The following is a 20,530-nucleotide window of genomic DNA, read 5'->3' on the forward strand; positions in this document are numbered from 1 at the left end:
TTTTAAAATGATATATATCCCGAGTCATTTTCCGAATATAAGACTTTAAAAGACCTTCAGACTTATCTGTAATTTTTTTAAAAACCTTCTATCTCTGCTAATAGAAGGATTTATACTATGACCTTATTGCAATTTAATTTATACAAGCAGCTCAAGTTAAAATTATTCTTTTAAAACCATTTATATAATCTTCAAAACTGCATCTACCAAGCTGAACCAATTTATTTCAGGCATAATAAGTCATTATTTGATTTAATTTAAAAATTAGTGTCATCAGTGTATTCTAACATATCAATATTCTCATTCTCTTGACAGAACTCCACTAATAGGGTAAATAAGAACTCTGAAATGTCATTTTTAATGTTTAAATATTTATGCTAGGTATTCATGTGTTTGTAGGCCTGGCATCTATTTGTTCAACTTAATATAGTGATGCTTGAACTTAAGAACCACCTTGAGGGCTAAAGTGCAGATTACCAGGTCTTACCTTGAGATAGTCTAATTCAGTAAGTCTCGGATGAAGCTGAGAATCTGTCTTTCTATGAAGTTTCAATGGCTGCTGCTGCTGCTGCTGGTCCAGGTTACACACTTTAAGAGGCACTGCTTTCACAGGTCCCAACTTATTAGATACCTATCTAGGTCTTTATTTTGTTCTGAGTTCCTCCGCCAGAGCCCAATCTGGGGCCCGATGAAGCAAGGAGAGTTGATTATCCCACTGTCCGCAAACCAAAGTCACCTTGTGTTCATTTCTTGGTCCTGCCATCACAACCTCCTTTACCAAAAACTAGCAGATCTTCCCTCCCATAATGTTTTCTACTTTCAGCTAACAATAATAGAATAATAGGTCATTAGTTTCAAAATGTGGCCCACACTTTGTGATTCTTTCCCTCTTATCACTGTCTATTTTTCACATAACCCATTTTTCTCTTTCATAACATCCTTATAGTACCTTGGTTCTTTCCGGAGCTCATTTGCCACTCTATTTAATTAGATGTGATTGCCAGTCTATTATCACTGTATAGCCTAATTAATAAATAGCCTATATTCATTAATTTGTTAATTCACTCCACAAACATTTGTTAAAACTCAACACATAAATAATATGATAAAAATTCTGTACTCGTGGACTTACATTACAAGTGGGGAGATGCTTCATACACACACATGCTTCACACTCACATACACACACACACACACACACGACTATAGGCTAGGAGAGTAGGATACAGACAGGGTAGGAGCTGAGACTGTTCTAACCATTATGAGTTAGGATATCAACAGCCTGTGGGTAAGGAGAAACTGAAGACTAATATTGGAATTCCCTGGGTATCTAGCTTTTGGAGTTGACTGTACAAAAATGCACAATGAATTGTATACAGTTCCTATTTCAGAATGTGAGTACATTGCACCTTAACCTTTTGTCTTTCTCATAAATGCTGAATTAAACAACTACTCTAGGTATTTAGATATAATAATTCTGAAAATATGCAATCCCTTCCTGCACAACAAAGTCAAAATTTTGAGTGAAGAAGGAGCAAAATCAGGCCAGAAATGTATATTACAACATTATCTTACCAAAGCAATGTTCCTAAACAGTGATGATTCTGATAAATCAGCAGAGCAATTTCCAGCAAAATAATTAGTTCATCACACGCACACACACACACACACACACACGTCTTTAAGAAATTTGAGGCAATAAAGAAGCAAAAATAAGCCTAAAGTAAGAGTTTTTCTATGTTTACAACACCTTCAAGTAAAGCAACAAGCTTATTATGCTAGATGACTTGAAATATGTTTTAATCTTTATATCATTAGCTTCCAGGTAAATCTGAGGATATCTGAACTGAATGAAATTTAATTAACCAGAGTTTCTTTCTAATAAGGAAAGTAAGTCTATGTTTGTAATTTTGCTTTTACAGGTATTAACATTTTCAACTATGTTACCTGAAATTTAAAAAAAAATCTCCCTAGCCACACATTTATTTTCGGTATTACAGAACTAAAATGGCCTTGTAAAGAAAATCATCTTAGTTTTAAAAATATCCCAAAATAGGCTAGACGCAGTGGATCACGCCTGCAATCCCAGCACTTTGGGAGGCCGAGGCGGGTGGATCACAAGGTCAAGAGATGGAGACCAGCCTGACCAACATGGTAAAACCCTCTCTCTACTAAAAATACAAAAATTAGCTGGGCATGGTGGCGCGTGCCTGTAGTTCCAGCTACTCAGGAGACTGAGGCAGGAGAATCACTTGAATCCGCGAGGCTGAGGTTGCAGTAAGCTGAGATTGCGGCATTGCACTCCAGCCTGGTGACAGAGGGAGACTCTGTCTCACAGAAAGAAAAAAAAAAAAAAAAAAAAAAAAATCCCTAAAGAATTATTTATCAAAATAAATTATTTATCAAAATAAAAAGTCCATTGATTTACACACTATTTAATAGGAGTTTCTCTTATTTTCTTGTTATAAAATTGCTTCATGCATGCTTCACCATCATATATGCTGCTAGCATTACCTGTCTGCATCCACTGTCACGTCGTGAACCCCTTTCTGGATGACGTCCCGGGAACTTGCTGTGTCTGGTATTCGGTTCAGACTTCTAGTGTATAGGTTAAGTCCTCCATCTGTCATGTACCTGAAAAGAAATATCTAATTAACCCACAGAAAATAAAATCAACTCAACTGTACAATTTCACTTAAACGGTGTCCACAATTTTCAATAATTACTCAAATATATTCTATTATCTTTTTTTTCTGTGTAAACATTCTACTCAACAGGGATAATTCAAATATTTTTTCAAGTTTTCTAGGAAATCAATATTCCTGACTACAACAAGTAACTAGCCTATCATAGAACCTATTTTTCTCTTTTGTTATTAATGTTATGAACAGACTTGCAGATCATATAACTCTTAGAAAATTAAAAGGAAGAAAATTTCATTTTGAAATATTGTTTTGAAGAGGTCATAGGAGTAAAGGATCAAAGCCTAAACTTCCACCATATCTGCCATCTTCCTAGAATTCTGTTTTTATATTTAAATTATATTTACTATCTCATATCAGCTGCTGTCACAGCACTGTCAAAATCAGCTGTGTCCCCACCCAAATCTTACCCTGAACTGTAATAATCCCCATGTGTCAAGTGTCAAGGGTGGGGCCAGGTAGAGACAACCGAGTCATGGGGGTGGTTTTCCCCATACTGTTCTCGTGGTAGTGAATAAGTCTCACAAGATGTCATGGTTTCATAAATGGGAGTTCCCTTGCATAAGCTCTCTTGCCTGCGGTGCGCCACGTAATATGTCCCTTGCTTTTCCGCTATGATTATGAGGCCTCCCCAGCCATGTGAAACTGTGAGTCAATTAAACCTCTTTCCTTTATAAATCACCCAGTCTCAAGTATGTCTTTATTAGCAGAGTGAGAACACACTAATACAGCCATCTTCCTAGAATTCTATGTTTTTATATTTAATATCTCATATCAGCTGCTGTCTGTCACAATTAACTAATTTGTAATTGCAGGGGTACACAGAGAATCTAAAGTGATCCTCACCACTCCCTTAAAGAAACACCAGTTCAGCATCTTCCTTTACAGAAGCAGAGATAACATTAAAAGATGCCCCTCAGATTAAATGTGCTAGGTAAAAAATCCATGCTGATAACGAATGATTGCTGTGAACCTTTTTTTAATGATTGTTTGGAAAAAAATCAGGCACCTAGGAGAGAAACCCTTACATGTAAACACACAGTTTCCTAAGGTCAGTGTGTAAGGATGGTTGAACGTAGACCAGAGCCAGACCGCTTAGGTTCAACTATAGTGCTGCTACTTACTAGCTGTGTGTGCTCAGGTGAGTCACTTAAACAAGCTATATTTAAATTGCTTCAGCTGTAAAATGTAGACAGTAATGATATGCTCACTTCTTGCAGTGATGTTGAGCTACCAATGAGTTAATGTATATATAACATGCATACAGCATTGTCTAGCACATTATAAGTACCATATAAATACTGACTATCTTTAAAAATACTAGCTATTTTATGCATTAGAGTTTCTAGAGTCACTAAAATAGCTCATATCTTGAATATGAAATTAGAGGAATCATTAAGATTAGGAATCTCTGGTGCAAAAGATGGATCTTTTTAATACACCTCAAGTAACTCCGACCTTTCGCACACTGTTATGCATACTTCAGTCATCACAAAGTTTACTAAATGAGAAATGAGGGAGGATCAAGGCAGAAGCAGGATTAAAGTATATCTACCCCTCACTCCTGTGCCTTAATTTTAATTTTTACTCCACAGAATTCTTAGATTAGCTCATGTTTGGTCATGTGACTTAAAGTAGAATTTTAGATTATATTCTTGGCTCAACTATTTATACCGTGACATCTGAAGATAACTTCAATTTCCACCAAATTAAAATATGCAACTTTTATCCCAATTTTCCAGGGTGTTTTCTACTTTATAAACAGAGACTTTTCAAAGAGGTTCATTATGAGTAAGAGGCCTTTCTCTGACTAATTCCTAATTACTGACAGATTCATATCCCCCAGTGTTTAAAGTAATTTCAAAAAGAGGAGAAAGAGATAAGCCTTCGCATGCTTCAAGAAATTTTGAATTCTCAGAATGCTGATTAACTAATGTTCTGAGTTACACCTAGAGTACATGGAAAAAATGAAACTTCATTCCCCATTTAAATGACTTCAAAAAAGGGAACCAAATTCTCTTTTTTTGTGGTTACATTGAGAAAATCTAAATTAAACTCTCATTCAATTACTGATATTTATTGAAGCCTTTTGTTCCTTTAATCTGTAAAACATATTTTTAAACATTTTCAAAAGAGAGTTAACTTTATGATTCAACTTTTTTCATGACTATGCATAAATACTTCTTTTTTTCTCTCCTTTTTTTTTTTTTTTTTTTTTTTTTGAGATGGAGTCTCACTCTGTTACCCAGGTTGGGGTGCAGTGGTGAGATCTTGGCTCACTGCAACCTCCGCTTCCCGAGTTCAAGCAATTCTCCTGCTTCAGCCTCCCAAGTAGCTGGGATTACTGGTGTGCACCACCATGTCCAGCTAATTTTTTGTATTTTTAGTAGAGATGGAGTTTCACCATGTTGGCCAGGCTGGTCTCAGACTCCTGACCTCTGGTGGTCCATCTGTCTCAGCCTCCTGAAGTGCTGCGATTACAGGTATGAGCCGCCACACCTGGCCAGCATAAACACTGATAAGCCCCCTTTACTTAAAGAAAACACCATCAAATTAAACTTTTCCTGGGATATCTCTAGCCCTCTTATCTTCTCACATTTTAATTCTAGGCTGAGATACTGGGGCTGCCTTCTACGTCAGCCAACAAGTGCACACTGCATAGGCTAATGAGCAGTAGAAAGCTCAACACATCTTGGATATCCTCGCACAATCAACCTTGAACTGAGACCAGCCCCATCACCTGCTGACTAGATCTTAGAGAACTGAGTCATGACTTAAATTTCAGTGTCCTGTACTCTAACATATGAAAGAACAATTGTATGTGAGTAAACAGGCAAACAATACCAGGGGAAGTTTTCATGTAGGATTTGGGGTATTTTTACTTATTAACATAAGACATGTAGACCATCGATGCATATTTAAATGGACTCATTTGTAAAACTACCCAAGACTTTTTTGAAAGATGTTCGGGAACAAAAATAGAGGAAACAAGAAGTCTGAATCATGTTTTAAATGAAGCAGAATCAAAAAGGAAGGACAAAAGCTATAACAGTATTTTTTTTAAAAATTAGTGAGTTAAGCAGAGACCAGCTAGATGTCATTAAACCAATTTCCCTCTCCTGGGCACACAGCTGAACCATATAACCTAGTTTCTTTTACAGTCAGATGTGGTCACGCAGCTGTTCGAGACAAATGAATGTAGGCAGAACTCATATGCATGACTTTCAGGCCTGATACATACAAAATGTTATCACACCCTGGTTCTTCCCCTCTTTTGCCATTTGCCTGTTGAATATCAATGCCTAGGGTGACACTGGAAATCTGGTTGGGGAACAACAGAATTACCATCCATCTTATTCTCTGAATGACTATGTGGAGTGCATTCCCCAAGTGAAGATCAGAAACATAAGCGAGGGTTTTATGTGAAGAACAAATTAGCTTCTTTGTGTTAAGTTACTGAGATTTTGAGATTTCTCTGTTTTAGAAATTAATGTTAACTAATATAGTTAACACATTATTCTTATATTCTTGTATATATTGCATGTATTCTTGCAAAATACAAAATGCTCGTGAGTACAATATCCCTGTAACATATATTATTATATGTAGAACTCAGTTGTTCAAAAACATTTAAAACAACTACTTATTTAAGAATATTTCTGTGTGTGTGTGTGTGTGTGTGTATATATACCCATGTGTGTGCATATTGTGCATATTATAATTAATTTACTAAATAACTGGACGGCTACAAAAATATGAAAACATCATCATGTGAGTCACATGTGGACATGTACTATGTCTGTATTATTCACTACTGAATGCACAGTGCCTGGTATGCTGCTTGACACATAGGATGAACTCGATAAATATTTTTAATAGACATATACATGTATACATAATTCAGCTTATGATTATGATCAGCTTATGATCCCTGTTCTTTCTGTATTCTTTTCCCAGGAACCCTAATGCCTCCCACAATTCCCACTCTCTTTTATTGAGATGAGATACAATAGATCTCTATCCTAGAGAAACAATCTTCATATCTGACCGTCTCCAACTCCACAACTCTAACTCCAAATTCATCATCTCCTCACTCTGCTTTCTCATTAAAAAATCCTCTCTCTCTTGCTCACTATCTTTCTCTGCTAATTTTCTCTAACGGTATAATTTTCCATCTCCTGTGCTTATAATGGAGGTATCTTAATTCTTGCCTGCCTTATGCCCTCATGGGTAGTCTATCTCTGGCTCTGTAAACTTTTCCTTTGCAGGGCTTCCCATATCCATTATTTTCCTAATTTTATCCCTACAAATGCCACTGCCATATTTCTAATCTTATGAGCTGTGAGCCAGAGCTCTTGCAATAGTTCCTGAAATCGAACCCCAGAGTTTCTCCCCTAAATTTGCTTTGCCTATTTCCCATAAAGTGGCCTTTCAAAAGCCATCACCATCCTCATTCCATGTTCTATGACTATTTAGTAATCTCTAAGATATAGTATTTTACATAGCCTATAATGTAGTTTAAACTTCTTAGCATAATGATGTTAAGGTCTGTCAAAATAGTGCCTATCTCTAAAATATTATCTTTAAATATTCACATTCCATGACTTTCAGTTAAAAGTCATCAATGTCATCTAATCCACTGTCCCTCTGATTCTGAAAATTACATTTTATGCAAGCTTTCTGAATAATTTATACTTTCTAAGTTTGTACTTTTCTTATATATGTATTTTAAATATATTTCCTTTGTCTATAGCTTTTAAATCAGAAAATAGAACTAAAATGTTTCTTTTTCTTATTCACTCCTTTCTATTTCATGTGAGGGTTTAGTACTTTCTCCTCATTCTGAACTCTTAGCTCAATTTTTATAACGATAAACCTTTTGAAATTCCCAACATATTGCATTGTAGATGTCCCTTGATTTCTTATTCAAACTGCTCCCAAGATATGCTGTCACTCTCCAGATAAACATTCTACATGAGTGTGAGTATATACAGTCAATCATCATTATTCACAAATTCTATATTCGTGAAGTTGCCTACTTGCTAAAATTTATATGTAACCACAAAATCTAAACTTATAGCACTTTCACAGTCATTCATGGATATGAACAGAACAGTGAAAAAAATGAGTCTCAGATGTTGCCCGCTAAAGCTAAATAAAGTGATACTCTACCTTCTTGTATCAGCTCTAATATCACAACGAATGTTCTTCTATGGCCTATTTAGTGCCACATTTTCCACATTTGTGTGTGTGTGTGTTTGTGTGTGTGTGTGTTTATTTTTATTTTTTGAGACGGAATCTCGCTCTGTGGCCCAGGCTGGAGTGCAGTGGCGCGGTCTTGGCTCACTGAAAGCTCCGCCCCCCGGGTTCACGCCATTCTCCTGCCTCCACCTCCCAAGTATCTGGGACTACAGGTGCCCGCCACCACGCCCAGCTAATTTTTTTTTTTTTTTTTTTTTTTTTGTATTTTTTAGTAGAGACGGCGTTTCACTCTGTTAGCCAGAATGGTCTCCATCTCCTGACCTCGTGATCTGCCCTCCTCGGCCTCCCAAAGTGCTGGGATGACAGGTGTGAGCCACCGCACCGCGCCTTCTTTTTGTGTTTTTATGCTGAGAATTGTGCTGTTTAAAATGGTCCCCAAACTTGGTGCTGAAGTGTCATATTATGTTCCTAATTGCAAGAAGTCTTCAATGTGTCTCTCAGAGAAAATATGCACTAGATAAGCTCCTTTCAGGCCTGAGTTATGGCGCTGTTAGCTGTGAGTTCCATGTGAATGAATCAGTAGTATGTATTAAATAAGGTGTCTTTAAAGAGAGACACACATAAAGCAAGTTATGTATTGATCAGTTGACAAAAATATTGTGGCCAAATACAGGAACCAAAACTTGTATCTCTACTAGGGACAACAGTTCAGTATTCACTAATGCAGTGTTTGTGGTGACTCCATAGAACATAAGTACCATGAATAATGATATAGAGTGCACACAGGTATATATACATACAAACACACACACATATATATACACACACACATACATACATACATATATATATATATATTAGATGGAGTCTCACTCTGTCACCCAGGCTGGAGTGGTGTAGTGGTGCAATCTCGGCTCACTGCAACTTCTGCCTCCCGGGTTCAGGTGGTTCTCCAGCCTCAGTCTCCCAAGTAGCCGGGAATACAGGCACATGCCACCATGCCTGGCTAACTTTTTTAGTAGAGCTGGGGTTTTGCCATGTTGGACAGGCTGGTCTTGAACTCCTGACCACGGGTGATCCACCTGCCTTGGCCTCCCAAAGTGTTGGGATTACAGGCATGAATCACTGTGCCCAGGCTTTGTATATATATCTTTATATATAATATATGGGTATATTTATGTATATAATTAGCCATACAACTATATTTGAATAGTGAATATAAAATTGAATTCACACTTATGTCCACATTTAAGGAGATTGAGAAAAAAAGAGAAGAGGGGATAGAGTGGAAAGAATGGAGAAGAAAGAAGAGAGAGATGGGAGAAAGAGTGTGCCTTAGACACTCTTGCTTTGCCATTATGTTTTCTGAACTGGGCACTGCCTCCTAAGCTATGTTAAATACACACAAACATGATAATTATAACTAACAACAACCAAAAATTGGTATGGTTATTAATGATAATAAATGTAATAGTGATGATAAAGAGGATTATGATAAATTTATTGAGTGCTTGTATCATGACAAGCATTGTGCAAACTAAACTTGGGGATGATCCTAACAACTTCATGAAGATGGTACAATTTTATCCTTATTTTAGATGACAAAAACTCATTTGGATATGTTAGGTTCCCAAGGGGTCCACAGATAGCGAACGGGAGAGATTCAAATGAGGCACTCTGAATCCAGTGGCAAATGAACAACAACCTATCTTAATTAATCATAATTAGCCTCTATAATTCTAAAATTTTAGAAAGTCAGGTAGGGTGGATACCAGGAATGGACTAGTAGGTATCAGGATATCAGAGCAAAGCTCTAAATCTAATCAAAAGCTATTTTGTACTCTTTTTTTAGGTCATGTCACCATTCAAACATAAACTTTTCATGAATGAAGTCAGGAAGGGTCACTTATATAGAAGAGTTATTTCCTACATGGGTCCTCTCAGATGCATAAAGAGAAAGAGTAGGTCAAAATCCAGACTCACACAAAGTTTATAGACAAAGTTAATTGGGAAGCTTTTCCACATATTACTGAGCCTGTGTTTGAAGTCAGACATAACTGAGTTCTAATGCAGGTCTGCCGTTTCACTAGCGTTAGGCCCCAGTCAGGGCCAATTAGACTCAGTTTCCTTATCTATAGAACATGTATAAAAACATTCACCTCGTAAGCATTACTGGTGGTGGGAAGGTAAAGTAAAATAGTATCTTCAAAGCACTTAACAAGAGCATAGTACATAACAGGAAATGCTCAAAATGGTGATTACAATTATTAATAGAATATCCTATTGCCTCCCTTTGGGCCTATTCTCTGATTAAGCCAAGTATCCCAAATTGTTAATATACTCTAAGAGTTTTACAATCACAACATGTTTTGGGATGTAATAGGACACAGAAGAAAAGCAGGGTCTGAGATGTATTGAAATCTGATACCATCAAAAGAAAATGAACAGAGTGAAACTTTCAACTCCAAAGTTATTTTTCCCTCAAGTTAAATTGGGGGTGCATAATTGAAGACAGTAAGAAAATATTTGTCCTCAAAGCAGTTACAGGCAGCTTCTGACAAGCTAAAAAAGAAGAAAAATCAAGCAAATCAGCAAAACTCCTCCTGTCTCCTTCCCACGTCCTTCACTACAAAATCTGTTACTTAAGAAGCATGTGAAAATCACTCTGAAAAACAGAAGCCACATGTGTTTCTCTCAACAACAGAAAAACTTAGTGGCTTATAATGAATTTATAGAAATCTTGGATTCTTTAGTCTCCATGAATTAGCAGAGGAAGGGCCCTTCAACACTGAATAACCTCAGATATCTCATCTTTTCTCATGACTTTCTGGGAAAACTTACACATTTGTTTATAGTGAATGCATTCTAGTAGACCACCTCCCCTCTTCACACAATGCTGATGGAGAACAGGGCCACTTACCCACTGTTGATGTCATCAGTCCTGAGACTTTTCCCAAGGATATCGCCATCACTCATATATCCACCCACATCGACTTCAGAAGACATGTCCAGGTCACTGCTTGCTTTCTCATTCATGTCAATCTGTGACATGTTTCCCAGCCGAGAGACAGCAGCTCGACGGAGAGGCGTGGTATACATGAACCTCGAGGGGTCTGTGTGGATGAATCGACTGGTACCACTGCGAGGATAGCCAGCACCCAGGGAGGGAGCATCTCCCGCCTGAAGCCGCGGACATGCCTGGCCCAACCTCCAGGTCATGGGGGTGGGTCGACTTGTCAAGTTGGGTATGCTCCTTCCATTCACTTCTGTTGTCACAGTGCTGTCAAATGTTGTCTCCAGGGTGCTGTCAAATAACATGGAGAAATAACTAAACTCTGGTTCACTTAGGGCCACAACCTAGAATGCATGATGACAGAAAAGGCTAGAGTTGAGGGTCATCTCTTATAAACATGTCATCTTCCTGAAAGCTAAACTGTATGTTCATTTTGAGGTCAAGCTGTGGAAAGGGACATACATTTTACAGCTTTTGGTTGTTTTCAAAAGAAAGACCATCAGCACACCTTGGGCAAAACAACATATCGCTTTACGTTTTCAACAAACCCTTAACTCGTTGTAATCTTCCCAGACCTATTCTGAAAGTTAACTACGATTATGTTTGAATGCCTCCCTACCACCTTGCCTACATGCATTTCGAGTGCAACTTGTGCCACTATTTTCTAGGACCGGTATTACAAATCCACTTAACAGTGATGGCGGTAGTTGCAGTAACTAATTCCATTGAACTGCAGGTTATACTGAAAAAGACATAGATAGCAGATAGAGATAGAGATAAAAGATAAATAGGTATAGGTGTGAATTTTCAGTTTAAGGATAATTACGAATCAATTTTTATATAAAACAAGAGAGGAAATAGTAAGGGGAAACGGAAATCCCATCTCTGTCATTACAAGAAAAGTTGAATGTTTGTTTGTAATTATTTTTTCTTTATTGGCTCAAATATACGCAGAATTGAAAAAAACCTGTGGCTTATCTGAGTCCCACGAAGACTGGACATAGTCTCTTCTAAATTCTGCCTCAAATCTGCTATGTTTTTAACGGTTCTCATTCTTCTTGTTTCAGGGTCTTCACCTAGGAAAGCAACATGATAAATTTGCTATTCATGACATTTATTATCCTCAAAATAATTGTATACATAGATAAGTAAGTCACCTCTTCTTAAAAGTAAAAGGATATGTTAATACATTTCAAATAGTTATTATTATCTACAAATTATAATTCTTTCTACAAATAAAATGTGAATAGATACAAACACAGTATCACAATTAATAATTTTAAGTGGTGATAACACAATAACATTTTGTAGGTTTGACCTTAAAATTAAAAAAATCACTTGGAAATATGCTGTTTACCAATCCATGTTGCTGGGATTAATTAAAAATCTATGATTATGACCTGAGAAAGATGGCTGCATAGGAACAGCTCAGGTCTGCAGCTCCCAGTGAGATCAACACAGAAGGTGGGTGATTTCTGCATTTCCAACTGAGGTACCAGGCTCATCTCATTGGGACTGGTCAGACAGTGGGTGCAGCCCACAGAGGGTGGGCAGAAGCAGGGTGGGGTGTTGCCTGACCTGGGAAGTGCAAAGAGTTAGGGAACTCCCTCCCCTAGCCAAGGCAAGCTGTGAGGGACTGTGCCTTGAGGGACGGAACTATCTGGTCCAGATACTATGCTTTTCCCAGGGTCTTCACAAACTGCACACCAGGAGATTCCATTGGTTGCCTACACCACCAAGGGCCTGGGTTTCAAGCACAAAACTGGGCAGCTGTTTGGGCAGACACCGAGCTAGCTGCAGGAGCTTTTTTTTTTTGGTACCCCAGTGGCACCTGGAATGCCAGTGAGACAGAACCATCCACTCTCCTGGAAAGGGGGCTGAAGCCAGGGAGCTAAGTGGTCTAGCTCAGTAGATACCCCCGCCATGGAGCCCGGCAAGCTAAGATCCACTGGCTTGAAATTCTTGCTGCCAGCACAGCAGTCTGAAGTACACCTGGGACCCTGCAGCTTGGTTGGGGGAGGGGCGACTGTCATAACTGAGGCTTGAGTAGGCACTTTTCCCCTCACAACGTAAACAAACCTGCTGGGAATTTTGGACTGGGCAGAGCCCACTGCAGCTTAGCAAAGCTGCTGTAGCCAGACTGCCTCTCTAGATTCCTCCTCTCTGGGCAGGGCATATCTGAAAGAAAGGTTGCAGCCCCAGTCAGGGGCTTACAAATAAAACTCTCATCTCCCTGGGACAGAGCACCTGGGAGAAGGGGCAGCTGTGGGTGCAGCTTCAGCAGACTAAAACATTCTTGCCCACTGGCTCTGAAGAGAGCAGCGGATCTCCCAGCAGAGTGCTCTAGCTCCGCTAAGGGACAGACGGCCTCCTCAAGTGGGTCCCTGACCCCCATGCCTCCTGACAAGGAGACACCTCCCAGCAGGTGTTGACAGACTCCTCATACAGGAGAGCTCCAGCTGGCATCTGGCGGGTGTCCCTCTGGGACCAAGCCTCCAGAGGAAGGAAGAGGCAGCAGTCTTTGCTGTTCTGCAGCCTCTGCTGGTGACACCCAGGCAAACAGGATCTGGAGTAGACCTCCAGCAAACTCCAGAAGACCTGCAGCAGAGGGGCCTGACTGTTACAAGGAAAACTAACAAACAGAAAGGAATAGCATCAATGTCAACAAAAAAGATGTCTACATAAAAACCCCATTCGAAGGTCACAAACATCAGAGGTCAAAGGTAGATAAATCCACAAAGATAAGAAAAAAAAAAAAAAAAAAAAAAAACCCAGCTCAAAAGCCTGAAAATTCCAAAACCAGAATGCCTCTTCTCCTCCAAAGGATCACAACTCTTCACCAGCAAGGGAACAAAACTGGACAGAGTATGAGTTTGACAAATTTACAGAAGTAGACTTTAGAAGGTCTCCTCCAAGTCCTTCTCCTCCTTGGAAGAGAACAAACTCCTCCAAGCTAAAGGAGAATGTTCTAACCCAATGAAAGGAAGCTAAGAACTTTGAAAAAAGGTTAGAGGAATTATTAACTAGAATAACCAGTTTGGTACACAAGAACACAAATGACCTGATGGAGTTGAAAAACACAGCACGAGAACTTCATGAAGCATACACAAGTAGAAATAGCTGAATAGATCAAGGGGAAGAAAGGATATCTGAGATTGAAGATCAACTTAATGAAATACAGCATGAAGACAAGATTAGAGAAAAAAGAATGAAAAGGAACAAACAAAGCCTCCAAGAAACATGGGACTATGTGAAAAGACCAAACCCAGGTTTGATAGGTGTGCCTGAAAGTGACGGAAAGAATAGAACTAAGCTGGAAAACACTCTTCAGGATATTATCCAGGAGAAATTGCCCAGCCTAGCAAGACAGGCCAACATTCAAATTCAGGAAATATAAGGAACACCACAAAGATACTCTTTGAAAAGAGCAATCCCAAGACACATAATTGTCAGATTCACCAAGGTTGAAATGAAGGAAACAACATTAAGGGCAGCCAGAGAGAAAGGTTAGTTATCCACAAAGGGAAGCCCATCAGACTAACAGTGGGTCACTCTGCAGAAACCCAACAAGCCAGAGAGAGTGGGGGCCAATATTCAACGTTCTTCTTTTTTTTTTGAGATGGAGTCTTGCTCTGTCACCCAAGCTGGAGTGCAGTGGCACAATATCGGCTCACTGCAAGCTCCACCTCCTGGGTTCATACCATTCTCCTGCCTCAGCCTTCTGAGTAGCTGGGACTACAGGCGACCACCCCCAGGCCCGGCTAATTTTTTTGTATTTTTAGTAGAGACGGGGTTTCACCGTGTTGGCCAGGATGACCTTGATCTCCTGACCTTGTGATCCACCAGCCTTGGCCTCCCAAAGTGCTGGGATTACAGGCGTGAGCCACCACACCCAGCCTCAACATTCTTAAAGAAAAGAATTTTCAACCCAGAATTTCATATTCAGCCAAACTAAGCTTCATAAGATTCATGTGCAAAGACTCACATAGGCTCAAAATAAAGGGATGGAGGAATATTTACCAAGCAAATGGAAAGCAAATAAAAGCAGGGATTGCAATTCTAGACTCTGATAAAACAGACTTTTTATCTGTTTTAAATATAAAAAAAGACAAAGAAGGTCATTGCATAATGGTAAAGGAATCAACGCAACAAGAAGAGCTAATTATCCTAAATGTATATGCACCCAAAACAGAAGCACCCAGATTAATAAAGCAAGTTCTTAGAGACTTACAGAGACTTAGACTCCCACACAATAATAGTGGGAGACTTTAACACCCCATTGTCAATATGAGACAGATCAACGAGACAGAAAATTACAAAGATATTCAGGACTTGAACTCAGCTCTGGACGAAGCGGACCTAATAGACATCCACAGAACTCTCCACCCCAAATACACAGAATATACATTCTTCTCAGCACCACATCACACTTATTCTAAAACTGATCACAGAATTGGAAGTAAAACACTCCTCAGCAAATGCAAAAGAAGAGAAATCCTAACAAATACTCTCTCAGACCACAGTGCAATCAAATTAGAACTCAAGGTTAAGAAACTCACTTAAAACTGTACAACTACATAGAAACTGAACAACCTGCTCCTGAATGACCACCGGGTAAATAAAGAAATTAAGGCAGAAAGCAATAAGTTCTTTGAAACCAATGAGGATAAAGAAACAAATACCAGAATGTCTGGGACACAGCTAAAGCTGTGTGTAGAGGGAAATTTGTAGCACTAAATGCCCACAGGAGAAAGCAGGAAATATCCAAAAATCAGCACCCTAATATCACAATTAAGAGAACTAGAGAAGCAAGAGCAAACACATTCAAAAGCTAGCAGAAAACAAGAAATAACTAAGATAAGAGCAGAATTGAAGGAGAGAGAGACACAAAAACCCTTCAAAAAAATCAATGAATCCGGAGCTGGTTTTTGAAAAGATTAACAAAATAGAAGACTGTTAGCCAGACTAATAAAGAAGAAAATAGAGAAGAATGAAATAGATGTAATAAAAGATGACAAAGAGGATATCACCACTGATCCCACAGAAACACAAACTACCATCAAAGAATACTATAAACACTACTATGCACATAAACTAGAAAATCTAGAAGAAATGGATAAATTCCTGGACACATACACCCTCCCAAGACTAAACCAGGAAGAAGTCAAATCCCTGAACAGACCAATAACAAGTTCTGAAATTGAGGCAGTAATTAATAGCCTACCAACCAAAAAAAGCCCTAGACCAGACGGATTCACAGCTGAATTCTACCAGAGCTACAAAGAGGAGCTGGTACCATTCCTTCTAAAACTAGTCCAATCAATAGAAAAAGAGGGACACCTCCCTAACTCATTTTATGAGGCCAGCATCATCCTGATACCAAAACCTGGCAGAGACACACACACATACAAAAAGAAAAATTCAGGCCAATATCCCTAATGAATATCGATGCAAAAATCCTCAATAAAATACTGGCAAACTGAATCCAGTAACACATCAAAAAGCTTATCCACTGGCTGGTGCGATAACTCACGCCTGTAATCCCAGCACTTTGGGAGGCCGAGGGGGGAAGATCACGAGGTCAGGAGTTCCAGACAATCCTGGCCAACATGGTGAAACCCCGTCTCTACTAAAAATACCAAATTAGTCAGGTACAGTGGCATGCACCTGCAGTCCCAGCTACTCGGGAGGCTGAGGCAAGAGAATCGTTTGTACCTAGGAGGCGGAGTTTGCAGTGAGCCGAGATCGTGCCTGTGTGATGGAGCAAGACTCCATCACACACAAAAAAAAAAGAAAAAAAAAAAAGCTTATCCACTATGATCAAGTTGGCTTCATCACTGGGATGCAAGGCTGGTTCAACATATGCAAATCAATAAACATAATGCATCACATAAACAGAACCAATTGCAAAAACCACGATTATCTCAATAGATGCAGAAAAGGCCTTTGATAAAATTCAACACCGCTTCATGCTAAGAACTCTCAATTACTAGGTATTGATGGAATGTATCTCAAAATAATAAGGGCTATTTATGACAGACCCACAGCCAATATCACACTGAATGGACAAAAGCTAGAAGCATTCCCTTTGAAAACCTGCACAAGACAAGGATGCCCTCCCTCACCACTCCTACTCAACATAGTATTAGAAGTTCTGGCAAGGGTAATCAGGCAAGATAAAGAAATAAAGGTATTCAAATAGGAAGACAGGAAGTCAAATTGTCTCTGTTTGCAGATGACATGATTTTATATTTAGAAAACCCTATCTTCTCAGCCAAAAACTCCTTAAGCTGATAAGCAAATTCAGCAAAGTCTCAGGATACAGAATCAATGTGCGAAAATCACAAGCATTCCTATATACGAATGATAGACAAACAAACAGACAAATCATGAGTGAATTCCCATTCACAACTGCTACAAAGATAACAAAATACCTAGGAATACAACTTACAAGGGATGTGAAGGACCTCTTCAGAAAGAACTCTAAAACACAGCTCAAGGAAATAAGAGAGGACACAAACAAATGGAAAAATATTCCATGCTCATGGATAGGAAGAATCAATATCATGAAAATGGCCATACTGCCCAAAGTAATTTAGAGACTCAATGCTATCCCTGTCAAGCTACCAGTGACTTTCTTCATAGAGTTAGAAAAAACTACCTTAAATTTCATTTGGAACCAAAAAAGAGCCTGTATAGTCAAGATAATCCTAAAGGAAAAGAACAAAGCTGGAAGCATCATGCTACCTGACTTCAAACTATACTCCAAGGCCACAGTAACCAAAACAGCATGGTACTGGTACAAAAGCAGATATATAGACCAATGAAACAGAACAGAGGCCTCAGAAATAACACCACACATCTACAACCATATGATCTTTGACAAATCTGACACACACAAGCAATGGGGAAAGGATTCCCTATTCAATAAATTGTGCTGGGAAAACTGGCTAGCCATATGCAGATAACTGAAACTGGATCCCTTCCTTACACTTTATACAAAAATTAACTCAAGATGGATTAAGGACTTAAACATAAGACCTGAAACCATAAAAACCCTAGAAGAAAATCTAGGCAATACCATTCAGGACATAAGCATGGGCAAACACTTCACAACTAAAACACCAAAAGCAAGGTCAACAAAAGCCAAAATTGACATGGGANGAAGTATATGAACAGACAGTTCTCAGAAGAAGACATTTATGCAGCCAACAAACATATGAAAGAAAGCTCGTCATCACTGGTCATTACAGAAATGCAAATCAAAACCACAATGAGATACCATCTCATGCCAGTTAGAATGGCGATCATTAAAAAGTCAAGAAACAACAGATGCCAGAGAGGATGTGGAGAAATAGGAATGCCTTTACACTGTTGGTGGGAGTATATATTAGTTCAGTCACTGTGGAAGACAGTGTGGCAATTCCTCAAGGATCTAGAACCAGAAATACCATTTGATCCAGCAATCCCATTAATGAGTATATAACCAAAGGATTATAAATCATTCTACTATAAAGACACATGCACATGTATGTTTATTGCAGCACTGTTCACAATAGCAAAGACTTGGAACCAACCCAAATGCCCATCAAAGATAGACTGCATAAAGAAAATGTGGCACATATACACCATGGAATACTATGCAGACATAAAGATGGATGAGTTCATGTCCTTTGCAGGGACATGGATGAAGCTAGAAAGCCTGTTAGTGGATGGGGGGCCAAGGGGAGGGATAGCATTAGGAGAAACATCTAATGTAGATGACGGGTTGATGGGTGCAGCAAACCACCATGGCATGTATATATCTATGTAACATACCTGCACGTTCTGCACATGTACCCCAGAATTAAAAAAAATCTATGATCATTAGGATCCTAATTATTTCAAGGTGTTTCTAGGTATACTCAAAATACTTGAGGTAAATTTGTCCTATGTAGAAAGTACACATTTGGAATCTGGGGAATAAAGTGGAAGCCTTTTTTTTTTTAATTTTTATTTTCAGACAGAGTCTCACTCTGTTGCCCAGGCTGGAGTGCAGCGGCGCCATCTTGGATCACTGCAACCTCCACCTCTGGGGTTCAAGCGATTCCCCTGCTTCAGCCTCCCAAGTAGCTGATATCAGGCCCTCGCCTCTATGCCTGGCTAATTTTTGTATTTAGTAGAGATGGGGTTTCACCAAGTTGGTCACGCTGCTCTCGAACTCCTGACTTCAAATGATCTGCCTGCCTTGGCCTCCCAAAGTGCTGGGATTTCAGATGTGAGCTACCATGCCCGGCCAAGGTATTTTCTTATGGATGCAAGAGCTTTTGAAGTCTTTCATTAGACTTATGGACAAAGACTGACAACATTGAATGGTTTTATTTTTAATTACTTCTCCAGTTTTTACAGTTCTACCAATGATACCAGAGTTCAAGTAAATTCCTGGGCATCTAAACCCAAAATGTTTGTGTCTAATGAGCATGAAACAAATAGCTCTGCAAGTATGACTAACGCTGGCCTGATACAATCACCACCTATCAACTAGGGGCAGAAGTGTCCTTAAGTCATTTTGTTTATAGTCATCCAATACTTCCCAAGCTAGTAGCCTTCTAAGGCCAGTGAGTCGAGATAATAGGAAGAACATGAAAAGAGAGTAGTCTAAGCACAATTTTTGTTCTGTTCAATTTGGACTGAAGAGGGTATCTAGTGATGGGCACTTTCGATAAAAGTGAAAACAGAAAGGAAGGAGGGAATTGGAATGGATACATTAAGAGAAGGACAGGGAAGGAGAGGAGACAGAGAAAAAGGAAGTAGACGGGATGGCTGGGAAGGGAATGGAATGGAAAGAGGTTGGAAGAAAAAGAAAGGGAAGGAAAAGAAAAGCAAAAAATAGTATGTATTAAGTTACACTATGAAAATTGTCACATAGAGAAGTCAAGATACATATTTATAATCTGTTTTAGGAATATAGCTAACTAACCTGTTAATTTACTTCCTTAACATTCAGGCCAGATTTTTAAAAATCTATAGCAAACGTGCCCCTTTAACACTTATCATCACAATCATACAGTTGGTGGGGATTTCCTAGATTGTCCTGCCTTAGCTCTTGGCCATAGCATTCATCTGTCTCACATGGGACAAGGTCATCTGCCTCTGCCTGAAAACCCCAACATTGGAAAGGCCTCTACCTCACCAGTAAGAGATGGTTCCTTCCAGTAGCAGGTCAAAATGTAAAACATTTATGGGGGATAAGCAATAATTTGTCTCCCTTAAACTTTCACCCAGTGGTTCCAGTGGATTTGAAACCAAATGAACAAATTTACAATATCTCTACCAAGGCAGCCACTCACATATTGCAGGACAACTGCTAATTCCTTTACTAGATTTTTCAGGCAAACATTACTACTTTGTTCATTATTCCTCACTTTGGGTGGTTGCCAAAACAGCCACCATTGTGCTGCCAGCCTGTAAATTTCTTCCCTTGAATTTATAAATCATTTGAACAATTAAAGTACACTTAATAAGAACATCATTATTTCAAACATAAAGTACTGAGAAACTTTGCTGAAGTAAATCTTTTTAAAGAATAATAAAACATATGTTGGGATCTCATGCACATGACAAACTTTCTGTA

At 38.9% G+C, this 20,530-nt stretch overlaps 1 protein-coding gene across 1 annotated transcript in view; it reads right to left on the bottom strand.

The window, feature by feature from the left end:
- The window catches only part of NAV3 (neuron navigator 3), a 383,881-nt gene that overhangs the window by 151,809 nt on the left and 211,542 nt on the right, over positions 1–20,530 (bottom strand). Inside the window, 3 exon segments of the mRNA XM_017872509.1 lie at positions 2,515–2,634; positions 10,825–11,208; positions 11,885–11,993. Coding sequence (XP_017727998.1) covers positions 2,515–2,634; positions 10,825–11,208; positions 11,885–11,993 — 613 coding nt within the window.

The sequence above is a fragment of the Rhinopithecus bieti genome, unplaced genomic scaffold (genome assembly GCF_001698545.2).
Source record: "Rhinopithecus bieti isolate Rb0 unplaced genomic scaffold, ASM169854v2 scaffold_5476, whole genome shotgun sequence".
Classification (NCBI taxonomy): Eukaryota; Metazoa; Chordata; class Mammalia; order Primates; family Cercopithecidae; genus Rhinopithecus; species Rhinopithecus bieti.